The 26,629-nt window shown below is 42.9% G+C and overlaps 1 protein-coding gene and 1 pseudogene across 1 annotated transcript; both read left to right on the top strand.

Annotated features, from left to right (window-relative positions):
* Positions 1–13,740: 13,740 nt before the first annotated feature.
* LOC139415282 (interferon-induced protein 44-like) lies at positions 13,741–17,988 on the top strand. Its single transcript, XM_071163291.1, has 8 exons — positions 13,741–13,846; positions 13,965–14,143; positions 15,450–15,519; positions 15,633–15,828; positions 16,024–16,176; positions 16,593–16,764; positions 16,865–16,965; positions 17,366–17,988. The coding sequence occupies exons 2-8, from the start codon at positions 13,966–13,968 to the stop codon at positions 17,552–17,554; spliced, it is 1,059 nt and encodes a 352-aa protein (XP_071019392.1). The 5' UTR covers positions 13,741–13,846; position 13,965; the 3' UTR covers positions 17,555–17,988.
* Positions 17,989–23,068: 5,080 nt separating this feature from the next.
* Positions 23,069–25,705, top strand: LOC139409976 (interferon-induced protein 44-like; annotated as a pseudogene).
* Positions 25,706–26,629: the final 924 nt, after the last annotated feature.

Genomic DNA, 26,629 nt, shown 5'->3' with positions numbered 1-26,629 from the left:
TTCCCATCCCATCTCCCATTCAGAAATTCCTCATATCTCCAAGGTTTCTTCAACAAGTGTCCCAAATCTGCTGAATTTACTCACACAGCAAGCAGTTAGCTGAGCTCCAACAGCAATTTCATTGGCTGATAATGGCAATTGGGTTGCTATGGTAAATTCTTCACAGGAATCAGACAGCAACCAGTGGCCCCAAGAACATAAGCATACGCATGCATGACCAGGACAAAATAAAGAAGTGGTTGTGAGTTTGTATGTGAAAGTGCAATGCAGATTAGTTCATTATTTGTAGATTTTATTGATGATATTATGAACTTATAAATTATGCAAAAATATTTTTAGAGGGCTGACAGAAACACAATTGTTGGAACATAAACTAAAGAGTATTCAGCTTTGTGCATATGACCATTTGTATAACAGCTTGTTGTTGAGAGATACATCCAGGAACAAGAGCAGCATTGTCTCAGTTGAAATCAGTGAGTTTGTGAAACAGAGATGCCATGCATATGAATTTACCATCACTCAACACAAACACTACAACTGCAGGCAGTGAGCACCATCTAGTGTCAACATATGGTAATGGCAACCAGAATGATAATCTGTATTTATTTGTATTTTTTTCTTTAACTAGGCAAATCAGTTAAGAACAAATTCTTATTTTCAGTGACAGCCTAGGAACAGTGGGTTAACTGCCTGTTAAGGGGCAGAACAACAGATTTGTACCTTGTCAACTCAGGGATTTGAACTTGCAACCTTTCAGTTACTATTCCAAAGCTCTAACCACTAGGCTACCTGATCTTTCAATAAAATACTCAAGAAACATCATGAATACTTTAATAATAGTAAAGATTGTACATGAAATGCTAAGGATCATTTTTGATATGTTAACAAATATTTGTAATCAAGTAAAATCCATGCAAAGTGAGGGCTGTGTACCATTTCTATAATGCTTTCCTTCATGTCTGGTTCCACACTCATAGTTACTATAGGGATTCCAGTCCTTTCCAGACATAGTCCACAGTCCGGTAGTTGTGTACGTGCCATCACTTCCCCTGGAACTCCAAATGGCATTGTTCTCAGGGGTTACCACTGTGTTGTTGATCCACCAAATGATGTCCAACAAATGGTGTGTTTTTAAACCACTGAGTATACACACCAGTGTAGGTGAGGCACCAGGGTTGTGCCCAAATGAGGAGAGGATTACTACAGAGGGATTAGAAGGGTTCAAACCTGAGGAGAGAAAGAATATCAACATGCATGAAGCTCTCGGGGTGAAAGGTGTTGGAACCAAACATGTTTAGAAACATTTGGAACTCTGTACTACAGTATATCTTGAATAAATGTTATTGAATACAGACAATTGGGTCGTTCCACGAAATGAGAGCCTTTTGTGTCCTTTTGATATTTTAAGTAGAAATTGTGCCCCAATATAGAATTTTAAAGCCTGTTATATTATTATCATGCTTGCTCCCGCTCCCACTCCCCCTCTCTGGCGCTCGAGGGCGCCAGGCTGCCCTTCATTATGCACACCTGTCACCATCATTACACGCATCAGCGCTCATTGGACTCACATCATTTTGTTGATTGCCCCTCTATATCTGTCTGTTCCTAAGTTGTGTTCCCCCTGTCAGCATTATTGTAGTTTACTTTTCCCGTGTCCAGACGCTGTCCGTGCCTGACACCACTATTGGAAGCTTCAGGGAGTCTTTGTTTTTTGTTTTTGTTGGTAACGTTGGGTCCATATGCCGTCGCCGATGGATCCGGGGGTGCCTCAACCGGTTCGTCGGGCTCCCACGCCTCAGCTAGCTCGTCGGGCTCCCACGCCTCAGCTAGCTTGTCGGGCTCCCACGCCTCAGCGAGCTCGTCGGGCTCTCACGCCTCAGCCGTTTCGTCAGGCTTTCACTCCTCATCCGGCCCGTCGGCTTCCATGCCTCAGCTAGCTGGTCGGGCTCCCACGCCTCAGCTAGCTGGTCGGGCTCCCACGCCTCAGCTAGCTTGTTGGGCTCCCACGCCTCAGCGAGCTGGTCAGGCTCCCACGCCTCAGCTAGCTGGTCGGGCTCCCAAGCCTCAGCTAGCTGGTCGGGCTCCCACGCCTCAGCTAGCTGGTCGGGCTCCCACGCCTCAGCTAGCTTGTTGGGCTCTCACGCCTCAGCCGTTTCGTCAGGCTTTCACGCCTCAGCCGTTTCGTCAGGCTTTCACGCCTCACCCGGCCCGTCGGCTTCCACGCTGTACTGTCACACCTGCTCCCTCTCCCCCTCTCTGGCGCTCAAGGGTGCCAGGCTTCCCTTCATTATGCACACCTGTCAACAGCATAAGTGCTCATTGGACTCACCTGGACTCCTTCAAATTTGTGGATTGCCCCTCTATATCTGTCTGTTTCTCAGTTGGTTCCCCGTGTCAGCATTATTGTCGTTTATGTTTCCCCTGTCCAGACGCTGTCTGTGTTCTGTTTCATGTCTGTGTTTTTATTAAATATTGCCTACCTGTTCTTGCTTCTCTTCTCCTCCATCTGTCCTTAAAATGATAGTAAATGAAGTAAATAAATCGGATTTTCAATATAAATAAATATTTGCCAAAGTTTCAAAACTCAGCATCAACCCTGTGTAACCTTGGAATATGTTAACCCACTTCACCCAAACATTCTCCAGGTTTCCTAGTTATTATATTGCTTTGACAAAGCCATATCTGAAGATGATTATTTATTTATTGTTATGATTCATTTATATCCATCCCTCATTTTAAGGTCATCCCTGTTACATGAACTGAGCTTTTGTTTTAATATGGTGAAACTATTCCTTTAACTATTCCTTTTTCACAAGAAACATTGAACATATAATTAATTGTACAATCATAGTGTAAAAGCAGCTGAGCTGGTTCTGCTCTTTTTTGGCAATTGTCTAGTGTTGTGGGGGAAGACTGAGCGGGTCGAGAATAACACATCAACCCTGTTACCCATAGACAGACAGGCTAGACATTTTTTAACAAAAACATTTTTGATGGTAAAGCTTGCATGCAAATGCCACTCCCTGTTTCACACAACAAGCTTTCAATCCCACCTGTCACAAGGGGATTTATTATTATTTTTAGCCATGTTATTTTCTACTCCCTGTATATAGATAACCATGTTATTTTCTACTCCCTGTATATAGATAACCATGTTATTTTCTACTCCCTGTATGTAGCCATGTTATTTTCTACTCCCTGTATATATATAGCCATGTTATTTTCTACTCCCTGTATATATATAGCCATGTTATTTTCTACTCCCTGTATATAGCCATGTTATTTTCTACTCCCTGTATGTAGCCATGTTATTTTCTACTCTCTGTATATAGATAGCCATGTTATTTTCTACTCCCTGTATGTAGCCATGTTATTTTCTACTCCCTGTATATAGCCATGTTATTTTCTACTCCCTGTATATAACCATGTTATTTTCTACTCCCTGTATATATATAGCCATGTTATTTTCTACTCCCTGTATATATATAGCCATGTTATTTTCTACTCCCTGTATATATATAGCCATGTTATTTTCTACTCCCTGTATATAGATAACCATGTTATTTTCTACTCCCTGTATGTAGCCATGTTATTTTCTACTCCCTGTATATATATAGCCATGTTATTTTCTGTTCCCTGTATATAGCCATGTTATTTTCTGTTCCCTGTATATAGCCATGTTATTTTCTGTTCCCTGTATATAGCCATGTTATTTTCTACTCCCTGTATATATATAGCCATGTTATTTTCTACTCCCTGTATAGATAGCCATGTTATTTTCACCTCTCTATATATAGCCATGCTATTTTCTACTCCCTGTATATAGATAACCATGTTATTTTCTACTCCCTGTATATAGATAACCATGTTATTTTCTACTCCCTGTATATAGATAACCATGTTATTTTCTACTCCCTGTATAGATAGCCATGTCATTTTCACCTCTCTATATATAGCCATGTTATTTTCACCTCTCTATATATAGCCATGTTATTTTCTACTCCCTGTATATAGCCATGTTATTTTCTACTCCCTGCATGTAGCCATGTTGTTTGCTACTCCCTGTATAGATAGCCATGTCATTTTCACCTCTCTATATATAGCCATGTTATTTTCTACTCCCTGTATATAGCCATGTTATTTTCTGTTCCCTGTATATAGCCATGTTATTTTCTACTCCCTGTATATAGCCATGTCATTTTCACCTCTCTATATATAGCCATGTTATTTTCTACTCCCTGTATATAGCCATGTTATTTTCTGTTCCCTGTATATAGCCATGTTATTTTCTACTCCCTGTATATAGCCATGTCATTTTCACCTCTCTATATATAGCCATGTTATTTTCTACTCCCTGTATATAGCCATGTTATTTTCTACTCCCTGTATATAGCCATGTTATTTTCTACTCCCTGTATATAGCCATGTCATTTTCACCTCTCTATATATAGCCATGTTATTGTCTACTCCCTGTATGTAGCCATGTTATTTTCTGTTCCCTGTATATAGCCATGTTATTTTCTACTCCCTGTATATAGATAGACATGTTATTTTCTACTCCCTGTATATAGATAGCCATGTTATTTTCTACTCCCTGTATATAGATAACCATGTTATTTTCTACTTCCTGTATACAACCATGTTATTTTCTACTCCCTGTATATAGATAGCCATGTTATCTATATACAGGGAGTAGAAAATAACATGGCTGTATACAGGAAGTAGAAAATAACATGGCTACTATATATATACAGGGAGTAGAAAATAACATGGTTGTATACAGGAAGTAGAAAATAACCACCCACACATGCAATGACATCTCCTGGTTTCAATGATGTTTCCAGAGACAATATCTCTCTCTTCATCACTCAATACCTAGGTTTATCTCCACTGTATTCACATCCTAACATACATTTGTCTGTACATTATACCTTGATGCTATTTTATCGCCCCCAGAAACCTCCTTTTACTCTCTGTTCCAGACGTTCTAGACGACCAATTCTTATTGCTTTTAGCCGCACCCTTATTCTACTCCTCCTCTGTTCCTCTGGCGATGTAGAGGTGAATCCAGGCCCTGCAGTGCCTAGCTCCACTCCTATTCCCCAGGCGCTCTCTTTTGACGACTTCTGTAACCGTAATAGCCTTGGTTTCATGCATGTTAACATTAGAAGCCTCCTCCCTAAGTTTGTTCAATTCACTGCTTTAGCACACTCTGCCAAGCCGGATGTTCTAGCTGTGTCTGAATCCTGGCTTAGGAAGACCACCAAAAATTCTGAAATTTTAATTCCAAACTACAACATTTTCAGACAAGATAGAACTGCCAAAGTGGGCGGTGTTGCAATCTACTGCAAAGATAGCCTGCAGAGTTCTGTCCTACTATCCAGGTCTGTACCAAAACAATTTGAACTTCTACTTTTAAAAATCCACCTCTCTAAAAACAAGTCTCTCACGTTGCCGCCTGCTATAGACCACCCTCTGCCCCCAATGATGCCCTCAATCTCACACAAATTATCAATGAACCTACCAGGTACCTCCCCAAAGCCTTAAACACGGGCACCCTCATATATATCATCCTAACCAACTTGCCCTCTAAATACACCTCTGCTGTCTTCAACCAAGATCTCAGCAATCACTGCCTCATTGCCTGCATCCGTAATGGGTCAGCGGTCAAACGACCTCCACTCATCACTGTAAAACGCTCCCTGAAACACTTCAGCGAGCAGGCCTTTCTAATCGACCTGGCCGGGGTATCCTGGAAGGATATTGGTCTCATCCCGTCAGTAGAGGATGCCTGGATATTTTTTTTAAATGCCTTCCTAACCATCTTAAATAAACATGCCCCATTCAAGAAATTTAGAACCAGGAACAGATATAGCCCTTGGTTCTCCCCAGACCTGACTGCCCTTAACCAACACAAAAACATCCTATGGCGTTCTGCATTAGCATCGAACAGCCCCCGTGATATGCAGCTGTTCAGGGAAGCTAGAAACCATTATACACAGGCAGTTAGAAAAGCCAAGGCTAGCTTTTTCAAGCAGAAATTTGCTTCCTGCAACACTAACTCAAAAAAGTTCTGGGACACTGTAAAGTCCATGGAGAATAAGAACACCTCCTCCCAGCTGCCCACTGCACTGAAGATAGGAAACACTGTCACCACTGATAAATCCACCATAATTGAGAATTTCAATAAAAAATTTCTGCGGCTGGCCAAGCTTTCCACCTGGCTACTCCTACCCCGGTCAACAGCACTGCACCCCCCACAGCAACTCGCCCAAGCCTTCCCCATTTCTCCTTCTCCCAAATCCGTTCAGCTGATGTTCTGAATGAGCTGCAAAATCTGGACCCCTACAAATCAGCCGGGCTAGACAATCTGGACCCTTTCTTTCTAAAATTATCTGCCGAAATTGTTGCCACCCCTATTACTAGCCTGTTCAACCTCTCTTTCGTGTCGTCTGAGATTCCCAAAGATTGGAAAGCAGCTGCGGTCATCCCCCTCTTCAAAGGGGGGGACACTCTTGACCCAAACTGCTACAGACCTATATCTATCCTACCATGCCTTTCTAAGGTATTCGAAAGCCAAGTCAACAAACAGATTACCGACCATTTCGAATCTCACCATACCTTCTCTGCTATGCAATCTGGTTTCAGAGCTGGTCATGGGTGCACCTCAGCCACGCTCAAGGTCCTAAACGATATCTTAACCGCCATCGATAAGAAACATTACTGTGCAGCCGTATTCATTGATCTGGCCAAGGCTTTCGACTCTGTCAATCACCACATCCTCATCGGCAGACTCGACAGCCTTGGTTTCTCAAATGATTGCCTCGCCTGGTTCACCAACTACTTCTCTGATAGAGTTCAGTGTGTCAAATCGGAGGGTCTGCTGTCCGGACCTCTGGCAGTCTCTATGGGGGTGCCACAGGGTTCAATTCTTGGACCGACTCTCTTCTCTGTATACATCAATGAGGTCGCTCTTGCTGCTGGTGAGTCTCTGATCCACCTCTACGCAGACGACACCATTCTGTATACTTCTGGCCCTTCTTTGGACAATGTGTTAACAACCCTCCAGGAAAGCTTCAATGCCATACAACTCTCCTTCCGTGGCCTCCAATTGCTCTTAAATACAAGTAAAACTTGTAACTCTGACTTAGAATACGTGGACAACTACAAATACTTAGGTGTCTGGTTAGACTGTATACTCTCCTTCCAGACCCATATCAAACATCTCCAATCCAAAGTTAAATCTAGAATTGGCTTCCTATTTCGCAACAAAGCATCCTTCACTCATGCTGCCAAACATACCCTTGTAAAACTGACCATCCTACCAATACTTGACTTTGGCGATGTCATTTACAAAATAGCCTCCAATACCCTACTCAACAAATTGGATGCAGTCTATCACAGTGCAATCCGTTTTGTCACCAAAGCCCCATATACTACCAACCATTGCGACCTGTACGCTCTCGTTGGCTGGCCCTCGCTTCATACTCGTCGCCAAACCCACTGGCTCCATGTCATCTACAAGACCCTGCTAGGTAAAGTCCCCCCTTATCTCAGCTCGCTGGTCACCATAGCATCTCCCACCTGTAGCACACGCTCTAGCAGGTATATCTCTCTAGTCACCCCCAAAACCAATTCTTTCTTTGGCCGCCTCTCCTTCCAGTTCTCTGCTGCCAATGACTGGAATGAACTACAAAAATCTCTGAAACTGGAAACACTTATCTCCCTCACTAGCTTTAAGCACCAACTGTCAGAGCAGCTCACAGATTACTGCACCTGTACATAGCCCACCTATAATTTAGCACAAACAACTACCTCTTTCCCTACTGTATTTAATTTATTTATTTTTCTCCTTTGCACCCCATTATTTTTATTTCTACTTTGCACATTCTTCCATTGCAAATCTACCATTCCAGTGTTTTACTTGCTATATTGTATCTACTTTGCCACCATGGCCTTTTTGCCTTTACCTCCCTTATCTCACCTCATTTGCTCAGATCGTATATAGACTTGTTTATACTGTACTATTGACTGTATGTCTCTTTTACTCCATGTGTAACTCTGTGTCGTTGTATGTGTCGAACTGCTTTGCTTTATCTTGGCCAGGTCGCAATTGTAAATGAGAACTTGTTCTCAACTTGCCTACCTGGTTAAATAAAGGTGAAATAAAAAAATATATATATAGATAGCCATGTTATTTTTTACTCCCTGTATATAGATAGCCATGGTATTTTCTACTCCCTGTATACAGCCATGTTATTTTCTACTCCCTGTATATAGATAACCATGTTATTTTCTACTTCCTGTATACAGCCATGTTATTTTCTACTCCCTGTATATAGATAGCCATGTTATTTTCTACTCCCTGTATATAGATAGCCATGTTATTTTCTACTCCCTGTATATAGATAGCCATGTTATTTTCTACTCCCTGTGTACAGCCATGTTATTTTCTACTCCCTGTATATAGATAACCATGTTATTTTCTACTTCCTGTGTACAACCATGTTATTTTCTACTCCCTGTATATAGATAGCCATGGTATTTTCTACTCCCTGTATATAGCCATGTTATTTTCTACTCCCTGTATATATATAGCCATGTTATTTTCTACTTCCTGTATACAGCCATGTTATTTTCTACTCCCTGTATATATATAGCCATGTTATTTTCTGTTCCCTGTATATAGCCATGTTATTTTCTACTCCCTGTATATAGCCATGTTATTTTCTACTCCCTGTATATAGCCATGTTATTTTCTGTTCCCTGTATATAGATAGCCATGTTATTTTCTACTTCCTGCGTACAGCCATGTTATTTTCTACTCCCTGTATATAGATAGCCATGTTATTTTCTACTTCCTGTATACAGCCATGTTATTTTCTACTCCCTGTATATAGCCATGTTATTTTCTACTCCCTGTATATAGATAACCATGTTATTTTCTGTTCCCTGTATATAGCCATGTTATTTTCTGTTCCCTATATATAGCCATATTATTTTCTACTTCCTGTATTTAGCGATGTTATTTTCTGTTCCCTGTATATAGCCATATTATTTTCTACTTCCTGTATTTAGCCATGTTATTTTCTACTTCCTGTATTTAGCCATGTTATTTTTTACTCATTGTTATTTGTTAATCACTGTATATTTATTCCTTGTGTCGGTTTTTCAATTATTTTTAAATGTTTTACCTTAGCTTTAACTCTGCATTGTTGGACATGGACCCATAAGTAAGCATTTCACTGTTAGTCTACACCTGTTGTCTGCAAACCATGTGACAATTGATTTGAATGGCTCTTTATGACAGAACGTTAAAATGACTTGAAATCAAACATTTTTTGGAACACTTCTCAAAAAGCTCCGAATTGGTGGAACGACCCAATTGTGGTCTGCGTTGTGGGAGAATGTGTACAAAAACAATTCACCTATACATTTATATTTTATTAATGCAAAAGAGATTTAATTCTAGCCTACCTTCAACAAAGAGTTGGATCCCTCTACTGAATACCACTTCTCTTTGAGGAGACTTGCTCCCATGTACACACCTAAGGAAAAACATGACCATAATTATCATCAGAACACTGCAAAAGTCCACATAGTGCCTGCAATGCAATCTGGATTGAAAGTTGAGCTGAAAGTTACCCCAGTAGTAGTAAAGTGAAACACAGTCCTCGTGCTCTGTTCATTCTGTCTGTTTCAGTTGGTGCTCTGGAGAGGAGAAAAGCCCACCTGCTGTGAGACCCTTATTGGTGTCTTGTCCTTCTAGTATCATACAGCTCTCTCCTCTCACATGGACTTCTACTGCAGGGAAAGATAGTTCTTCACCTCAGGTTTTTATTTCAGCATTTAGCCCAATCCTGCTAAGAACCGTCAGTTAATCACTAATTAGGAGAATATCAATAAATGATACAGTCATATGGCTACCTCCTCTAAAGATACAGACTTTCTCACAACTAAGTTGGTCTAGAGGCGGGACACCGGTGCAAAGAGGAAATGTTGTGAAAAACTATCTGGGTGGAACATGAGTTTTTTTTCCCAAGCCACGTGTTGTCCCCTTCTATTGCAGGCTCAAAACAAGTAGATCAGTTATTCAGTTTGAAGGAGTATAGAAAAACAAGAAGAACTGGCGAGAGTGGTTGTGTCTGAAACAAATGTAGACTCATGTACGACTTCTCCAGTTCTGCCCACTCTGGAGTATTTGGGGGATTCTGACAATGAGGATTGTCTGTGATAAACCACAAGCGGCTTAACTTTACTTCTCCCTTTGCCATCATACTGTTAGTCAACCCACAAGAAATATTCACTCTCAGAACATGGTAATAACAAAACAACAACATCAACCTGAGAGTTTATTAGGAGTTGCTTTGGAAGGCCATTACAGAGAACCTTATACAGATGCAGAATTTTAATTTGAGCCAGTTTGCTACAACAGGAAAATAATCCTGCAGCAACTGGAAATATGAATTATTATGTGGATTGTAATTAAAGGATATTTTCAGTAGGGGTTGACAATTCTTTGTTTACGGCAAATCAGTCAGAAATGTTAAAGTGGAAATTACAAGCCTTAGAAGCCTTTTTAAACATTGAATAAACAACAAGTTTGCATTTCCTGCTGTGCAGGAAAATACTCAGCAACAAAAGAGTTATCAAATTAAGATCCTACATCTGTAGATACAGTACAATGTTATTACATGGTATACCTTACATTCATCTCTACAAATCAGTTGTTGTTTCTCTCAAGTCCTTCTGTAGGTCCACAGTAATAAACTGCCATGTCATTCTCTTTAGATCCATGGATCACTAACTGCTGTTGGTGAAATGGGCTGCTATCGTTGGCCTGGACAGTGAACATGTTGGGATGGAAGCCTTGACCGTAGAGCAGATGGGAGGTGTTGGTCAGGGGGTAGCTCAGTACTATCTCAATCCTCTCTCCTGTACTCTGCCTGTACCAGCTTACAGTGGCCAACCTACAGTTAGTGGACAGAAGGCAGTCCAGAATGGCATCCTCCCCCAGTTTCAATGATAAGCTCTTCAGTGATACACCCAGGGATTCTCCCAAATGTAGACCTGTAGAAGTCATAACAGAATGTCAAAGAAGGAAAGTCATATAGGCCTAAAGACAGTGGCCCGGTCTAGAAACAACCCATAGTTCTCGAATCAATTATGTTTAAAAAAATGCATTACATTTCATAATGTCTTAATATGCCTACTGAACTTCCACAGAGACATAATGTCACAATTACTGAATGATTGTAGGGTACTGTATCCGACAGTAAAGCGTTTAAACACTCAATCTGGTTATTTCAAAATAATGTTTCCTATGATGTTTTGAGATTGTTATTGTGAAATTGACTTATCATTTTGAATGACTGACAAGTGTAACATGATTCTCGTTATCCCTTTCATGGCCTGGTTCAGTGCTCTATTCTGTGAGATGATGAAAAATAAGCATTCAATCCCAGACTGCCTTACTGTATAGACTCTACTTGAGGTTTCTCTGGAGGTGAAGGGAGGCTATTTTTGTTAGTCCAACTGAGTATCACAGAGGAACTGCCTTCCAACATGTAGTACACATAACTCATTAGACCATTTTAACTTCAGATGTGCGTCTATCACAGTCTGCAAAGGTAGCATTACCTTTAGGCTCTCATCTATTGTACTTTATTGTTAGGATGTGTTAATTTATAGTGCATTCGGAAAGTATTCAGACCTCTTGACTTTTTCCAAATGTTGATACGTTACAGCCTTAATCTAAAATGGATTCAATTGTTTTTTCCCCCTCATCAATCTACACACAATACCCCATAATGACAAAGCAAAAACAGGAAAACTGAAATATCACATTTACATAAGTATTCAGGTCCTTTACTCAGTACTTTGTTGAAGCACCCTTGGCAGCGATTACATCCTTGAGTCTTCTTGAGTATTATGCTAAAAGCTTGGAACACCTGTATTTGGGGAGTTTCTCCCATTCCTCTCTGCAGATCTTCTCAAGCTCTGTCAGGTTGGATGGGGAGTGTCGCTGCACAACTATTTTCAGGTCTCTCCAGAGATGTTCGATCAGGTTCAAGTACGGGCTCTGGCTGAACCACTCAAGGACATTCAGATACTTGTCCCGAAGCCACTCCTGCAATGTCTTGGCTGTGTGCTTAGGGTTGTTGTCCTGTTGGAAGGTGAACCTTCACCCCAGTCTGAGGTCCTGAGCAGGTTTTCATTAAGGATCTCTCCGTTAAGCTTTTCCTCAATCCTAACTAGTCTTCCAGTCCCTGCCTCTGAAAAACATCCCCACAGCATGATGCTGCCACCACCATGCTTCACCAGGTTTCCTCCAGATGTGACGCTTGACATTCAGAACAAAGAGTTCAATCTTGGATTCATCAGACCAGAGAATCTTGTTTTTCATGGTCTGAGTCATTTAGGTGCCTTATGGCAAACTCCAAGCAGGCTGTCATGTGCCTTTTACTGAGGAGTGGCTTCCGTCTGGCCACTCTACCACAAAGGCCTGATTGGTGGAGTGCTGCAGAGATGGTTGTCCTTCTTGACGGTTCTCCCATCGCCACAGAGGAACTCTGAAGCTCTTGGTGGTTACAAACTTCTTCAATTTAAGAATGATGGAAGCCACTGTGTTCTTGGGGACCTTCAATGCTGCCGAAATGTTTTGGTACCCTTCCCCCGATCTGTGCCTCGACACAATTCTGTCTCGGAGCTCTACAGACAATTCCTAGACCTTACGGCTTGGTTTTTGCTCTGAAAGGCACTGTCAACTGTGGGACATTATACAGACAGGTGTGTGTTACAAATAATTTCCAATCAATTGAATTTACCACAGGTGGACTCCAATCAAGTTGTAGAAACATCTCAAGGATGATCAATGCAAACAGGATGCACCTCAGCTCAATTTCCAGTCTCATAGCAAGGGTCTGAATACTTATGGAAATAAGGTAAAATGTCTAAAAACTTGTTTTCACTTTGTCATTATAGGGTATTGTGTATAGATTGATGAGGATTGATCAATTTTACAATAAGGCTGTAATGTAACTAAATGTGGAAAAGTCAAGGGGTCTGAATACTTTCTGAATGCACTGTACATAGAGGACTGTGAATGACATACAGTGTGTGTACAATAGCATGTCCATAGGAAAATATGTGGATTCAGCATAATTGCCCCAAACTTTCTGATTCAGTTTTTCGATGGGCTATTCATTGTCTGTTTTTCTGTCTCATTGAAAATGGTGTCTTGCTGAAAATGTGTTGCATCAGTTCAGTATTTCACGCAAGTGTAGTATGTCAGTGTAGTACTAGAGGACTGGACTTAGTTATATAGCATGGGCGGTAGTTAGATTTCCCTGTCACAACAGGGTCGCAAGTTGGTGCAGTTTGAGCACTTTCCATTTAATTAATACACTGGTGGCAATGGTGGGATAATCCTCGGGCAGTCTCAAGATAATGTCACTGTTCTAATGCCACTGTTCTAAATTGGATCCTCAGCTTCAGTATGTGGGCAACACTCCTGCTGAACCCACAACAGTTATAGATTGTGCTTCCAACAGCCGCACCTCTTTTCCTGCTAGTCCAAGACAGACCTTTATAAAATTATGATAGACTTATTGTAATTATTAAAAGTCTAAGTTCATGTTGAGTTAACTGAGGTTTGTTTTTACTCTAGGCTGAACACAGCTCTACTGGAAAGACAAGTAGAAATGGGATTTCAAAATTTCACTTTCGTTTCCACACAACAGACACGCCCACAAGTCTACTGAGAAACAGATACACAATACTATCAGGACAAACTGATCCATAGGCTCAGCTGGTTGTGGATACAATCTCCAAGCAATCTTGCAAGGTAGGTTTGTTTAGTTTACTTTATGCTACTCTTGGAACCATGTTCATTTTATTACGGTCATTGGCTTTAAGAATTCAATGTTGCATGATGGTATATGAATATGTTATTACATTGACAGCATGTCCTTCAACTTCGGGACGGTACCTGGAAGTTGTCCTAATTTTTCTGCACCAGTTTTGCATGGTGAGAAACCCTCATCAATAACTTTGGCAACAAACCTGTTGGGAGGGGACGGCAGACCCGACTCGAGTAAAGTCAGCAAGGGGAATGTGATAAATGCACCTGGGGTGTTTGCAGGTAAGCAAATAGGTGTTGACTATCATGATGTTGGAGTACATTTCTTAAAGGTCCAATGCAGCCGTTTTTATCTCAATATAAAATAATTTCTGTGTAACAATTAAGTACCTTAGAGTGAGTGTTTCCAATTGAAATGGTCAAAAATAAACAAAAATAGCTTAGCAAAGAGCAATTTCTCAAGCAATAATTTTGCTGGGACTGTCTGGGAGTATGGAAGGGAAAACTGAAAACTAGCTGTTATTGGCAGAGAGGCTTAGAACTATCTTTCTTATTAGTATTTTAACTAATTTACCGCCTGATATCACCAGGCAGGCCAAAACTCCATTCCACTCCACTCAATTTCAGGTGGTCTTTTCAAACAGCTCGTACACTAAAAGGGCATTATAATAATTTTCACAATTTCACAGTACTATTCCAACCTTATAGTGTGGAAATATATATAAAACACAGGGAAATCTGCATTGGGCCTTTAATAGTCTAACAGGGAAATCTGCACTGGGCCTTTAATAGTCTAACAGGGAAATCTACACTAGGCCTTTAATAGCCTAACAGGGAAATCTACACTGGGCCTTTAATAGTCTAACAGGGAAATCTACACTGGGTCTTTAATAGTCTAACAGGGAAATCTACACTGGGCCTTTAATAGTCTAACAGGGAAATCTACACTGGGCCTTTAATAGTCTAACAGGGAAATCTGCACTGGGCCTTTAATAGTCTAACAGGGAAATCTACACTGGGCCGTTAATAGTCTAACAGGGAAATCTGCACTGGGCCTTTAATAGTCTAACAGGAAAATCTACACTGGGCCTTTAATAGTCTAACAGGGAAATCTACACTGGGCCGTTAATAGTCTAACAGGGAAATCTGCACTGGGCCTTTAATAGTCTAACAGGAAAATCTACACTGGGCCTTTAATAGTCTAACAGGGAAATCTGCACTGGGCCTTTAATAGTCTATCAGGGAAATATGCACTGGGCCTTTAATAGTCTAACAGGGAAATCTACACTGGGCCTTTAATAGTCTAACAGGGAAATCTACACTGGGCCTTTAATAGTCTAACAGGGAAATCTGCACTGGGCCTTTAATAGTCTAACATGGAAATCTACACTGGGCCTTTAATAGTCTAACAGGGAAATCTACACTGGGCCTTTAATAGTCTAACAGGGAAATCTACACTGGCTGCACCAGACCTTTAATCACCTATTGTGTGTTGTGAGACTCATTGCCACTTTCCAGTAGACTACACTTACCTGATAATTCATGATTTTCATTAGTTTGCTCTTACACTATACTCTCTCAACTCTAGGCCTGCTAGGGGCAGAACAGTGGAAAAGTAAGATGGAGTCCCCATGGAGGGAGGTGGCATGGACTGAGGAGTGAGTAGGGTATCACAACAATACACTCACACTTACCTATGTACACCAACTAGGCCTACTAAACAATCCACCATGTAATCATATTTAATTGTTAATGACCAATGTTTGCCCAGTCGCAGGGAGACCCTGATGGAGTCTATCAGTTCCTATAAGCCTGGTTTTGAGGCTTTGTCTGAGGCTCGGGTTCTGCTGCTGGGTCCTGTCGGAGCCGGCAAGTCCAGCTTCGTCAGCTCTGTTCAGTCAGTCTTCACAGGAAGATTCACTAACCGGGCCATGGTTGGCTCTTCCTCTGCCAGCTTCACCAAAAAGGTAGAGGTAAAAAAACATAGAAAGTATTTGAGTTTGTTAGAAACTGGGAGTTTTGGGGCTGGATGATATAGATCAATTACATGCGTAAATAAAGATTTAGTTAAGTTACAAAAACTATTATTGTTAATCACTCCATATTGTAAACCACATTGTATATCCTTACACGTATAATTCTGTCTGTGTTCTCTATCTCAGCTCCAGTTGTTCAACATCCGTGGGCGGAGTCCAGAGCAGCCTACTGCGCTGGTCCTGTGTGATGTCATGGGTCTGGGAGATGGGGAGACCACTGGACTAACCCTCCATGACACTCTGGCTATCATCAAAGGCCATGCACCCGAGGGACACAAGGTACGTGAGGGAGAAAGGACACAGGTGCCACCGTTGTGTGTAAGAAAGAATGCAAGTATTGGATGTCGACGTTAAAATTACAGGGGCACAGTGTGTGTAACATTCATATAACTCGGAGTTGAGCAACAGCGGCCACAGTGTGTTCCAGGTCTGCTCTAACACACAGTGTGTGCCGATTTTTGTTCCAGTTTAGTTCTAACACACCTGATTCAACTAATCACAGTCTGCAATTTAGACCACTATTATGATTCAGGTGAGATCGTGCTGGGTTGGAACATACTCATGCAGGCAGCCTCACAGGATAGGAGTTGCTCACACCTGATATAAATTTCTCTGTTCAGTAGAGAATATTATAAATACTCTCTCAGCTGGTTGCTTTGAACAACCAAGCTAATGTTCTCATCCATCCTCTACAGTTCAGTCCTGAGCAGCCTGTGAGATCAGAGACTGTGGGGTATGTAAAGAAGCCGTCCCTTAAAGACAAGGTCCACTGTGTCGTCTTTGTGGTGGATGCTTCTAAAGTGTCCAGCTACACCAAAGGTCTGGGCACCACCTTCCAACAGCTCCGAGAACACATCAGTGACCTGGGTGAGCAATACAATAAGCTTTTTCGCAATGGCAGTAATGGTTGTAGGGACTGTGGTCAATTCTGTCAGTTGACAGTGTGTGAAACAAATGTGTTTTGTAGGTGTGCATCAAGTGGCACTGCTGACACACGTGGACCAGGTGTGTCAGGAAACTGCCCGTGACATCACCCAGGTGTACAACAGTCGGATCGTTCAGCAGACGGTATTCTCAATAATACCCTTTATTGACGTTTTAGTTAGCTATTGGAACATCAGCTATCGGAACATCTGACATTTAACCACCCTGTATGAACATCCTTGACTGACTTGTGTATTTGGTTTTACTGTCATGGTGGGGACAAGAAATCCTCACAAGGATAGTAAAACAAGGAAAAAAATACTATTTTAAGCTTAGGGGTTAGGTGTAGGGTTTCACTTTGGGTTAAGGTTAGAATCAGGGTTAGGGGTAGGTTCAGGGCTAGGGTTACGGGTTAGGATTAGTATCAAGGTTAGGGTTAGGATAAGGGTTAGATGTTAGGGAAAATAGGATTTTGAATGGGAATCAATTGTTTGGTCCCCACAAGGATAGTAAAACAAATGTGTGTGTGTGTGCATGTGAGTAGATGACCAACGCTGGGGCTCTGCTTGGCATGTCCACCTCCTACATCGTCCCGGTGAAGAACTACTCATCTGAGCTGGACGTCGATGAGAACACAGACATCCTTCTGCTCAGTGCTGTGGACCACATCCTGCAATACGTGGATCTGCATTTCCAGGACTGTGCAGCAACATACCCTAAACTGTCTCTTTAAAAAGGCTGTGAAATGCTATTTAAAAATGCATTACATATGTTTATCATGTTTTATGACTTGCTTGCGCTATTGTTAACTTTTTTATTTGATTTTATTTGATTTAATTTGTCCTTTACAGAAGTCTTGCTTTGACTAAGACAAATAAGTAAAAGCCATTTTGAACGGTGTACATGTTGTCTGTCTAGGAATGTTTTAAGCTGTTTTGTACAATAGGGGCACTCTCACAAGGGATTATGGGTCACTGGCCACATGTATATAGGTACAATGTGTTAGCTCAGCATAGGTGAGCAAGTACAGTGGGGCAAAAAAGTATTTAGTCAGACACCAATTGTGCAAGTTCTCCCACTTAAAAAGATGAGAGAGGCCTGTAATTGTCATCATAGGTACACTTCAACTATGACAGACAAAATTAGAAATAAAAATCCAGAAAATCACATTGTAGGATTTGTAATGAATTTATTTGCAAACTATGGTGGAAAATAAGTAGTCGCGACACCCCATAGTGCCGGAAGACGTGTGTTAACAGGGCCTCCGCAGTTTGTAAGGCCGTAGGGAGACCTGGGCAAAGGGAGGAGACGACAAGACTTAGAAAAACGGTCCACAACGACCAGGATCGTGGTGTTACCCTGTGAAGGTGGAAGATCAGTTAAGAAATCCACCGACAGGTGCGACCACGGCCGTTGTGGAACAGGTAAGGGTTGTAACTTACCTCTGGGCAGGTACCTAGGAGCCTTACACTGGGCGCACACTGAGCAGGAGGAAGCATAAACCCTCACGTCCTTAGCTAAAGTGGGCCCAGTACCTCCCAACAAGTTAGCGCACCGTCCGACCTATCCCAGGATGAACAGAGGAGGGTGACATGTGGGCCCAACAGATCAGTCGGTCGCTGGACACTGAGGGGGAGAGGGCTCTGCACGTGACGCCCGCTCAATGTCCGCTTCCAACTCCCACACTACCGGTGCCGCCAAACAAGAGGCTGGGAGCATGGGAGTGGGATCCGTGGACCGCTCCCCTGTGTCATACAGCTGGGACAGTGCGTCTGTCTTCACTTTCTGGGAGCCTGGTCTGTAAGACAGGGTAAACACAAAACGGGTGAAAAACATGGCCCACCTTGCCTGACGAGTATTCAGTCTCCTCGCCTCCCTCCCGCATGTACTGCAGATTGTGATGATCAGTCCAGATGGGAAAAGGGTGTTTAGCACCCTCAAGCCAATGTCTCCACGCCTTCAAGGCCTTGATGACAGCCAACAACTCCCGGTCCCCCACATCATAGTTTTGCTCCGCGGGCTGAGTTTCTTCGAAAAGAAGGCACAGGGGCGGAGCTTCAGGGGCGGAGCTATCCAAGCTTCGGATGCGTCCACCTCCACTATGAACGGCAAAGAGGGATCCGGATGGGCCAACACAGGAACCGAGGTAAACAGAGCCGTAATGGGAGCAGCAACCTGACCAAAACCACAGATAAACCTCCGGTAGTAGTTGGAAAACCCTAAGAATCACTGCACCTCCTTTAGGCACGGCTGCAATGCGGTAACTCTCCATCTCCACTCCTGACGTGGAAATCCGATGCCCTAGGAAGGAGACGGACTGTTGGAAGAACAGGCATTTCTCAGCCTTGACGTACAGGTCATGCTCCAACAGGCGACCAAGCACTTTGCGCACCAGGGACACATGCTCGGCAGGTGTAGCGGAGTATATCAGAATGTCATCGATATTCACCACTACACCCTGCCCGTGCAGGTCTCTGAAAATCTCGTCTACAAATGATTGGATGACTAATAGAGTCTTCTACCCATACAGCATGAAGAGGTACTCATAATGCCATGAGGTGGTACTAAATGCCGTCTTCCACTCGTCTCCCTTCCAAATATGCACCAGATTGTACTCACTCCTGAGATCCAGTTTAGTGAAGAAGCGCACCCCGTGCATTGACTCAATCGCAGCAGCGATAAGAGGTAGCGGGTAACTAACTATACCTCACCGGGATTTTATTGAGACCTCGATATTCAATGCAAGAGCGCAAACCTCCATCCTTCAGGTAAAATGGAGGGCTGAATGTACCCCTGACCTAGGGATTCGGAGACATATGTCTCCATAGTCACCGTCTCCGCTTGTGACAGGGGATACACGTGACTCCTGGGAAGTGCAGCGTCTGCCAGCAGATCTATTTCACAATCCCCCCCGTCGATGGGGTGGTAATTGAGTCGCCTTATTTTTACAGAAGGCGAGAGCCAAAGCGGCATATTCTGGGGGAATGCGCACGGTGGAGACCTGGTCTGGACTTTTCACCATAGTATCACCAACGGAAACACCTAAACACCTACCTGAGCACTCTCACGACCACCCCGTGAGAGACCTCTGTGGCCAAGAAACAGTGGGGTTATGACAAGCTAACCAGGGTAGGCCCAGCACCATGGAATACACAGGATAATCAATAAGAAAAAGACTCATCTTTTCCCTGTAACCCCCCTGCGTTACCATACTCAAAGGAGTGGTGGCCTCCCTGATAAACCCTGACCCTAATGGTGACTATCTAAGGCATGAACGGGGAAAGGCATACCCACAGGAACAATGGGGATCCCTGAACTATGAGCTAATCCTTTATTAATGAAATCTAATGAATCTACTAGAGCCTTATGCTGTGAACGTGGGGAAAATTCAGGAAAAGTAACAGAGACAAACATATGTGCAACAGAGGGCTCTGGATGAGAATGGTGCCTACTCACCTGGGGTGACGCCAGAGTGCCCTGCCTGCTACCTCAATTCTCAGAGGAAACAACCCGGCACCGACCAGCAGTGTGACCTCTGTGGCCACATATGGTGCACAAGCGGGAACCCCCTCCGGTCTCCCTGCGCACCGCACCTCCCAGTTTCATGGGTATCGGAGAGGGTATGCGGGAGGATGAAACAACCAGACCCCGATCTGGACGTCCACGAGTAGCCAGCATGTTGTCCAGCCTGATGGACATGTCCACCAGCTGGTCGAAGGTGAGGGTGGTGTCTCTGCAGGCCAGCTCCCGACGGACGTCCTCACGTAGACTACAGCGGTAATGATCGATCAGGGCCCTGTTGCTCCATCCAGCGCCGGCAGCCAGGGTCCTAAACTCCAGTGCAAACTCCTGGGCACTCCTCATCTCCGGCCTCAGATGGTAGAGGTGCTCACCCGCCGCTCTGCCCTCGGGTGGGTGGTTGAATACTGTCCGGAAACAGCAGGTGAACTCCTCAAAATCGTCCAACTCCGCATCTCCCCCTCCACACACAGAGCTGGCCGGCCACTCCAGGGCTTTCCCGGTGAGGCACGAAACGAGGGCAAAACTCTTCTCACGGTCCGATGGAGCTGGGTGGACCGTGGCCAGGTACAGGCTTAGTTTGAGGAGAAAACCCTGGCAGCCGGCAGCATCTCCGTCGTATCCCTGTGGTATGGATAGATGGATCCTGCTAGGTTCAGGTGGGAAAGTGGCGTTCAGAGGAGACCCCGGTTGTGCTGGTAGAGGCGCTGGAAAAACTCCCTGTGTCTCCCAGCGGTCCATATTCTGGACTACGCGATCCATGGCGGAGCTCAGTTTGGAAATCATCGCCGTATGTTCCATGACGCGCTCCTTCACCTCCATGGCCGGGGTACTTTCTCCTGCTGACTTCATGTTGGTCAGAGATTCTGTCACAGTCGTGTGTATAGGTGGCAGGGAAGTCAGGCACAGGAGAATCAAAACTTGGTGGAATGGAGTAGTTTAATAACTTAAAAAACATAACTCCAAAATCATAATACAAAACACGAATACTGAACATAAAACAATCTCCGACAAAGACAGGTAATGAATGGGATTGAAACCAGGTGTGTAGGAAGACAAGACAAAAACAATGGGAAAAAAATGGATCAATGATGGCTAGAAGACCGGTGATGTCGACCGCTGAGCACCGCCTGAACAAGGAGAGACTGCAACTTTGGCAGAAGTCGTGACATTAGTAATGCCTGGCCTGTGTCTATAAATTCCTGTCTGTCAAGTGAAATGATTGAGATGGTGGTTGCTTGTAGAGAATAAAGAGAATAAAGAGAATAAGTCAACGTTTTGTAAAGCTCCGGTCTAGTCTTACATTTCGTACAGTTGACGTTCCACTCTCCGAACCCTCTAAACGGAGTGTTATATTGACATTATAAAACATTATTTGTTTTAAATTTACATGCCTAAGTAAGCACACTTGATAGCTGGAATATACAGAGTAATATGAACATATTCAATCAAGCAAACACACTATAATAATGTAACAGGCCATCATCTGTCAAATTCCATATCAATAACATAATTTCACTTGTAGTACGTCTTTCACAATACATGAAAATCATTGAACATCCTGTTGTGTTCTAATCAATGCACTATGTTTTCAGATAGTCCCGATATCATCTCTGTTCCCATCAGATTATTTTGCTGATGGTGAGGCCCAGCAATTGGTGTCTTGCTGAAAATGTGTTGCATCAGTTTAGTATTTCATGCAATAGGCGTAAGTGTATCCTCAGTATGTCAGTGTACAACCTCTTCCAAGAGGTCTGGACTTATGAAGCATGGGCAGTAGTGAGCTTTCCCTGTAACAGAATACATATGTATTTTTTTAACCTTTATTTATCTAGGCAAGTCAGTTAAGAACAAATTCTTATTTACAATGACGGCCTACCCCGGTCACACCCGGACGACACTGGGCCAATTGTGCACCACCATACGGGACTCCTAATCACGGTAGGATTTGATACAGCCTGGATTCAAACCAGGGACTGTAGTAACAACTCTTACACTGAGATGCAGTGCCTTAGACCGCTGCACAACTCGGGAGCCCAACAGAACTGTCGCAAGTTGGTGCAGTTTGCCCACTTTCCCTTCAATTAATACACTGGTAGCAATGGTGGGATAATCCTCCTCTAGTCTCATATTCTAATGCTTTTGATGGACGTGTGAGGTGTGGAACTGAATGGCACAGATTGCCCCGAAAAGAGAAAGATTGCCAGTTCAAACACTGTTCTAATTACTACACAAATATCCTACACTGAAACTCGGATATACACTTATTATAATTATTCTATAGCCTAAGCCTATGTTGAGTAGGCTATGCTTCTGCTGAACACAGCTCTACTGGTATGAAACACTGTCCCTGTAGCCATACTGGGCTCAAACTTGTGATCCTCTACTTCACAACACAAGTGACCACCCTCCTTGACAACGCATCAACAGATTGCCCTGATTTAGTAATATTTTATTTGTGGTTTGTATGATTTTTTGTCTTCTTCCCCATATCAAAACTCTTTTGGTTTCCTCACAACAGACACATCTACTGAGAAACAGATACAGGTTCAACTGAACTCTCAATCTTCTCTCTACTGTTTTGCATTATATAGGCTACTTTAAGTAAGTAAGTAGCGAAGTAAATTATGTTCTTCTTTGAACACTATCTGATTTTATGATGACAGCCATTGGCACTAAATACTTGAAAGTTGTGATAAATGATTGAACATGTTATTACATTGACAGCATGTCTTTCAGCAGCTTCAGGCAACCTGTTAAGGTAGGCCTAACTGAGATTCCTGCACCAGTTTTTGGTTGGGGGACACCTTTCTCAATATTACTGTTAGTAATAACAATGTGATGTGGAGGTACGGCTACGCGAGACTACGTCTGGTGTGATCAAAATGAATTTAAAATGACCCATGTGTATCCAGTCACAGGGAGACCCTGATGGAGTCTATCAGTTCCTATAAGCCTGATTGTGAGGCTTTGTCTGAGGCTCGGGTTCTGCTGCTGGGGACTGTTGGAGTCGGCAAGTCCAGCTTCATCAGCTCTGTTCAGTCAGTCTTCACAGGAAGATTCACTAACCGGGCCATGGTTGGCTCTTCCTCTGCCAGCTTCACCAAAAAGGTAGAGGTAAAAAAACATAGAAAGTATTTGAGTTTGTGAGAAACTGGGAATTTTGGGGCTTACATGCAAAATAAAGATGCTTGACCGGTTGAAAATATTTTGTTAAGTTGCAAAAACTATTATTGGTAATCACTCCATATTTTAAACCGCATAGTCTATCCTCACACATTATTTAACAAAAAAACCTGAAATATCACATTTAGCTAAGTATTCAGACCATCTACTCTGTACTTTGTTGAAGCACCTTTGGCAGCAATTACAGGCTCGAGTCTTCTTGGGTATAATGCTACAAACTTGGCACGTCTGTATTTGGGGAGTTTCTCCCAATCTTCTCTGCAGATCCTCATAAGCTCTATTAGGTTGAATGGGGAACGTTGCTGCACAGCTTTTCAGACCACTCTAGAGATTTTCGATCAGGTTGAAGTCGGGGCTCTGGCTAGGCCACTCAAGGACATTCAGAGACTTGTCCTGAAGCCACTCCTGCATTGTCTTGGCTGTTTGCCTAGGGTCGTTGTCCTGTTGGAAGGTGAACCTTTGCCTCAGTCTGAGGTCCTTAGCAGGTTTTCATCAAGGATCTCTCTGTACTTTTCTCTATTCAGTTTTGCCTCTGATCCTGTCTCGTCTCCCAGTCCCTGCCACTGAAAAACATCCCCACAGCATGATGCTGCCAGCCCCATGCTTCACGATAGTGATGGTGCAAGGTTTCATCCAGACGTGACGCTTGGCATTCAAGCCAAAGAGTTCAATCATGGTTTCATCAGACCAGAGAATATTGCTTCTCATTGCCTGAAAGTCTTTTGGTGACTTTTGGCAAACTCCAAGCTGGCTGTTATGTGCCTTTTACTGAGGAGCTGCTTCCTTCTGGCCCCTCTACCATAAAGGCCTGATTGGTGGAGTGATACAGAGATGGTTGTACTTCTGAAAGGTTCACCCATCTCCACAGAGGAATTCTGGAGTTCTCAGTTTGGCCAGGCAGCCAGCTCTATGAAGAGTCCTGGGTGTTCCAAACTTATTCCATTTAAGAGTGATGGAGGCCACTGTGTTCTTGGGGACCTTCAATGCTGCAGAAATGTTTTGGTACACTTCCCCAGATCTGTGCCTCGACACAATCCTGTCTCGGAGCTCTAAGGACAATTCCTTGGTTTTGGCTCTGACATGGAGTGTCAAATGTGGGACCTTATATAGACAGGTGTGTCTTTCCAAATCATGTCCAATCAATTTAATTTACCACAGGTGGACTCCAATCAAGTTGTAGAAACATCTCAAGGATGAGTAATGGAAACAGGATGCACCTGAGCTTTATTTTTTATAGATTTGCAAATATTTCTAAAAACTTGGTTTCACTTTGTCATTATGGGGTATCGTGTATAAATTGCTTTTTTATTTAATACATTTTAGAATAAGGCGGTAACATAACAAAATGTTGAAAAGGTCAAGGGGTCTGAATACTTTCCGAAGGCACTGTATAATTCTTTCTATGTCCTCCATCTCAGCTCCAGTTGTTCAACATCCGTGGGCAGAGTCCAGAGCAGCCTACTGCGCTGGTCCTGTGTGATGTCATGGGTCTGGGAGAAGGGGAGACCGCTGGACTAACCCTCCATGACACTCTGGCTATCATCAAAGGCCATGCACCCGAGGGACACAAGGTACATGAGGGAGAATGGACACAGGTGCCACCGGTGTGTGTAAGACAGAGAGCAAGTATTGGGAGTCGAGTTTCGTATATCTCAGAGTTGAGCAACAGGGGCCGCAGTGTTTGCCGGTTTTTGTTCCAGTTTAGCTTTAACACACCTGATTGAACTAATCACAGTCTTCAATTTATAAAAAATGTATGAATCAGGTGAGATAGTGCTCACCCCTGAAATAAATGTCTCTGTTTTTAGTGAATATTCCAATACTCTCTCAGCTGGTTGGTTTGAATATGCAATCTAATGTTCCCATTAATCTTTTACAGTTCAGTCCTGAGCAGCCTGTGAGATCGGAGACATCAGTGACATGGGTGAGCATAGGAGGAAGTGTTTTAGCAACGGCAGTAATGGTTGTAGGAACTGTGGTCAATTCTGTCAGTCGACAGTGTGTGAAACAAATGTGTTTTGTAGGTGTGCATCAAGTGGCATTGCTGACCCAACTGGACAAGGTGTGTCAGGAAACCGACTGTGACATCACCCAGGTGTAGAAAAGCCGGGTTGTTCAGCAGACATTACTCTCAATAATTTCCCTTATTGATGTGTTAGTCAGCAATTGGAACATCTGAAATGTAAGCACCCTGTATGTAGGTCTCCTGTGAGCATCATTGTCTGACTTGAGTGTGTGTGTGTTTGGTTTTACTATCTTGGTGGGGAAAAAATAATACATCTGCACACTGCTCTTTATTCAGCTTCACGTATCGGCCTCAAGACCTTCGTCAGAGCTTTTGTGAGTTTTTGTCATTTGCACCCTATTGTAGACATTGCTCCACCCACATCCGTTCAATGCATCGAATGAGGTTGGAGTCGAGGGAAAATAAGCAAGTGTTACGAAATATATGTATTCTAATAAAGTATGTACATAAAACGTATTAAACACGTCTGTAAAACCATAATGAGGACATCGACCTATCAAGTAAGCTTTCATAAATCATTGGGTACAGAGCAAGAACAAATGTAGAGAAATCTGAAGTGGAGGCATTAATTGATGTTCACACTTACAACATAACAATAATGGGCATTTCATCATTAAGACATTTTGGGAATAATGTCTGGAGGGACCAGAAGTCCTCACAAGGATAGTAAACTAATGAACATTCAGACAAGTGGGGACATTTTGCTGGTCCCCACAATGAAAAAGTATATTTTAGGCTTAGGGGTTAGGTTTGGGTTAGGGTTAGAATTAAGGTTATAATTAGGGTTATGAGTTTGGGGTTAAGGTTAGGGTAAGGTTAGTTTAGGGTTTGGAAAAATAGGACTTAGAAATGGGGATCAATTGGTTGGTCCCCACAAGGATAGTAAAACAAATGTTTGTGTGTGTGTGTGAGTAGATGACCAAGGCTAGGGCTCTGCTTGGCATGTCCACCTGCTACATCGTGCCAGTGAAGAACTACTCATCTGAGCTGGATGTTGATGAGAACACAGACATATATATTTATTTACAAAACAATATTTGGGAGATTGGAAATGATGCAGACAATACATTGATGGAA

This window comes from Oncorhynchus clarkii, chromosome 1, assembly GCF_045791955.1.
Source record: "Oncorhynchus clarkii lewisi isolate Uvic-CL-2024 chromosome 1, UVic_Ocla_1.0, whole genome shotgun sequence".
NCBI lineage: Eukaryota > Metazoa > Chordata > Actinopteri > Salmoniformes > Salmonidae > Oncorhynchus > Oncorhynchus clarkii.
This window is presented reverse-complemented; position numbering and strand designations above follow the sequence as displayed.

Coding starts and splice junctions, on each gene's coding strand:
- LOC139415282 (XM_071163291.1), top strand. CDS start 13,966: ATGTCCTTCAACTTCGGGACGGTACCTGGAAGTTGTCCTAATTTTTCT. Junction 14,144..15,449: donor TGCACCTGGGGTGTTTGCAG/GTAAGCAAATAG, acceptor TCTCAACTCTAG/GCCTGCTAGGGGCAGAACAG. Junction 16,177..16,592: donor ATGCACCCGAGGGACACAAG/GTACGTGAGGGA, acceptor CATCCTCTACAG/TTCAGTCCTGAGCAGCCTGT.